At 46.1% G+C, this 3,054-nt stretch overlaps 1 protein-coding gene across 1 annotated transcript; it reads right to left on the bottom strand.

Annotated features, from left to right (window-relative positions):
* Window positions 1-269: 269 nt before the first annotated feature.
* LOC147463516 (UDP-glycosyltransferase 85A1-like) lies at window positions 270-2,816 on the bottom strand. Its single transcript, XM_086489501.1, has 3 exons — window positions 1,756-2,816; window positions 662-1,620; window positions 270-580 (listed from the first exon to the last, which is right to left on the bottom strand). Exons 1-2 carry the CDS (start codon window positions 2,267-2,269, stop codon window positions 671-673), a joined length of 1,464 nt encoding a protein of 487 aa, XP_086345627.1. The 5' UTR covers window positions 2,270-2,816; the 3' UTR covers window positions 270-580; window positions 662-670.
* Window positions 2,817-3,054: the final 238 nt, after the last annotated feature.

Raw genomic sequence — 3,054 nt, 5'->3', positions numbered from 1 at the left:
TGTAGCTTAGATTCAAAGAGGAAAGTTCTCAAAATAACTAGGATTTTTTTGCAATTTCTATTTTCTTAAATTTTCCAAGCGAATTTTCTCCTTCTCCCCCTCCCTTCAACCGGCTATTTTGATTTTTCAACTGGCACAAGGCTAAGGTAAGGCACATAAAGATGGAATATATATACAAAACACCATTGGCAAGAAGGCCCTTGGTGGAATTGTCACAACAGAACAAGAACATGATGGAAGGAATGGCTTTTCGACACAGAACGACAAGGTCGCAATAAATCAAGCACGCAATATAATTGCACTTTGGTCTATAGAAATTTGGAGTTGCCAAACATAATATCTTCAGAGATATTTGCAAGTTTAAAGCACGGAATTTAGAGAAATTTTGTAGGTTTTCTCACCTTAGATTTTGAAAATTTGTGGGTGGTATTGCACTAAAGCGTAGGAGGAGAGAAGGAACAATCCCAAGAGACTATATTGCTCTGAAGTCAGTAACTTGCTCTCAAGGAAGAGGAATAGAGTTACAAATCACACCGGCAGAATCACGACGCGGAAAAAAATAAGTTCGCTTTATCCAAACCTGTTCGATAAAAAAACAGCCATCTCAAATGTTTGCAGAAGAACTCAATCAACATAAAAGATGATGTGGAGAGATACCCACTTCATGAAACTATTGCTTTGATGCTTGTAGCTCATCTAGTGAGTGGATCAAAATTTCCATGTTCTTGTAGGAGCTGCCCCCAGGAAGAAGGCTCCGACGACCCACCTCTTTCAGACGCGACACATTTTCTCGCAGAGTTCTTCCCTCATTTCCCTCCATGAGAGCCTTCATTACCTTTTCAATCTCCCCCCTCTCAACCAAACCATTGCTGGCTTCATTCAATTGTAGCCCAATCTTCCACTCTTCAACTACATACTTTGCATCAAGGGTCTGGTCACTGAAATAGGGCCAACATAGCATCGGCATTCCATGCGCAATCGCTTCGAGGACGGAATTCCATCCACAATGGGTGAGGAAGCCGCCCACGGATGGATGTGCCAGAACACGAAGTTGCGGCGCCCACTCAACTACACATCCTCTCCCATTGCATTGATCCATGATAACATCAAATGCAGAGCTACCACTGTTGGAAGTTACCCCTTTGACAAGATCGGGGCGAAAGACCCACAGAAAGCGTTGTGCACTCGCGATCAGAGCGGCCATTATCTCGTCGAATTGCGATTGCGACAGAATCGTTATGCTACCAAAAGATATATAAAGAACAGAGAGAGATGGTTGCTTGTCAAGCCAAGCAATGCATCCTTCATCCTCTTTCCATAAGCTAGTCTCCTTGCCAAGAGGCTCTACCAAGGGGCCTATCCCATAAACAGGAAGGCGAAAACCTTCTGACAGGGCTTTGAATGTCGGGGCTTCGAGTTCCTCAAAGCTGTTGATGACCATTGCATGCGCAAAGCTCTCAGATTGCTGCCATGTTTGTGAGATAAACCTCCACATGAAGACATTATCATCTACCACATGAGCGAAATCTGGTAAATCTGTGTTGAGCAAAGCTGGCAGCCCAGGTAGTGTGCTTCCATCGCAAAATGCCTCCGTCTTCGATCTCTTCAAACCCTCAAGTACTGCAACGCACAGACATATTGGCATAAGACATGAATACGGAAATAACCTTGTGTGTGTGTGTGTGTGTGTGTGTGTGTGCGTGTGTGTGTGTGTGTGTGCGTGCGCGTGAAAGAGAGGAGGGGAGAGAGAGGTACCTTGTTTGGCAGAGGTACGCCGTCCTTGGATGACATAGCTAACAAAAAGCTGCAAACTTGCGGAGTTCGGGTAAAACACGATTCGGGGAATGTTGAACTTGTCTGCAACATTCTGTGTGGGGAGAGTCATGCCAATGTCAGACATGAGGCAAGTAACAGGGGGGCCAAGGCGGTTGAGGCGGGAAAGAAGGGCTTCGAGGTGGGGGGCAATGCTGTTTTGGGCTTCGAAGAAGGCCTCGAAGGAGACACGGAAGTCATTGGCGAGGTTGAGGCTGTCGATGGGAATGTGGTCACATCGGATGCAGTCATGAGCCCCATCCATGTCTGCATCTGCGTCCGCAACTCCTCCATTTCTCACCTCGTCAATTCTGTGATGAATGGGGTCTATGTTCACAAACGTGACGAGAAACCCCTGCGCGGCCAGCAGCTTGCAGAAGCGCATGAGCGGATTGAGGTGCCCCTGCGCCGGCAATGGCACCGCCACCACGTGCTGCTGCCGCTGCCGCCTATCCATAGCCAAAGCTTACCTTTAATACTTATATAATATAATTGACCTCTCTGCGGGTTGTTTCCTTTATATAGCTTCGCGGGAGAATCTCCCTCGATTCTCCTGGTCTTTTCCTTTAAAAAAAATTGAACCGCCTACTTACAATCACTCACAATTGTGAGTTTTGCTAAAATTAAAAAATAAAAATAAAGGAAGTTCGTAGCAGTTTACAAATAGAAATCTCCTTCCCTTTTTAGTTACAGTTTGGGCTGCAATTTATGAAGAAGGGTGTGCCTTTATTGCCAAGGAAGTGGTTTTTTCCTTCTCTTGACCCTCAAGACTCCTCGTGATCACCTAGCCATGCAAGCCGCCACGCTCTTGGTGAGATTGTCACCTCGTCACTACCTTGGGATCTATAGTCGAAAGAATACGCATCTTTCAGGGTTAATTGGATCCTGTTGGTGAACTAGGTACCCTTGTTGGCGAACCAGGGGTAGACAATTCACCTCAACCCACGCCTAGTTGACCCACATGAAAGTCTTGAATTATGGCCCGTCTTCTCTCAAATGAAGATAATGGTCTAATGGTCTCATAATAATTGGGTCGTTTTTGTTTTTATTAGATGGAATCTACATGGATTCCTTTCCCCGTCCCCTCGTTCTCCAACAGAAAAGACGACAGAGAATATGCCCTCCCCTCCTCTCCCTCCCCCCCTTTGTTTTGCTCGTGACTGAGCTTCACAACCAAGGCTGCTCGCGAGAAGAGCATCAGCCTCCATCCCTTGCTCATGAGAGAGTGAGAGGGAGACGCAA

The sequence above is a fragment of the Adiantum capillus-veneris genome, chromosome 2, assembly GCF_014529385.1.
Source record: "Adiantum capillus-veneris isolate H3 chromosome 2, ASM1452938v2, whole genome shotgun sequence".
Taxonomy (NCBI): domain Eukaryota; kingdom Viridiplantae; phylum Streptophyta; class Polypodiopsida; order Polypodiales; family Pteridaceae; genus Adiantum; species Adiantum capillus-veneris.
Note: the sequence above shows the minus strand (reverse complement) of the source record. Positions and strands in the feature narration are given on the sequence as shown.

Coding starts and splice junctions, on each gene's coding strand:
- LOC147463516 (XM_086489501.1), bottom strand. CDS start 2,269: ATGGATAGGCGGCAGCGGCAGCAGCACGTGGTGGCGGTGCCATTGCCG. Junction 1,621..1,755: donor GCGTACCTCTGCCAAACAAG/GTACCTCTCTCT, acceptor TGTGCGTTGCAG/TACTTGAGGGTTTGAAGAGA.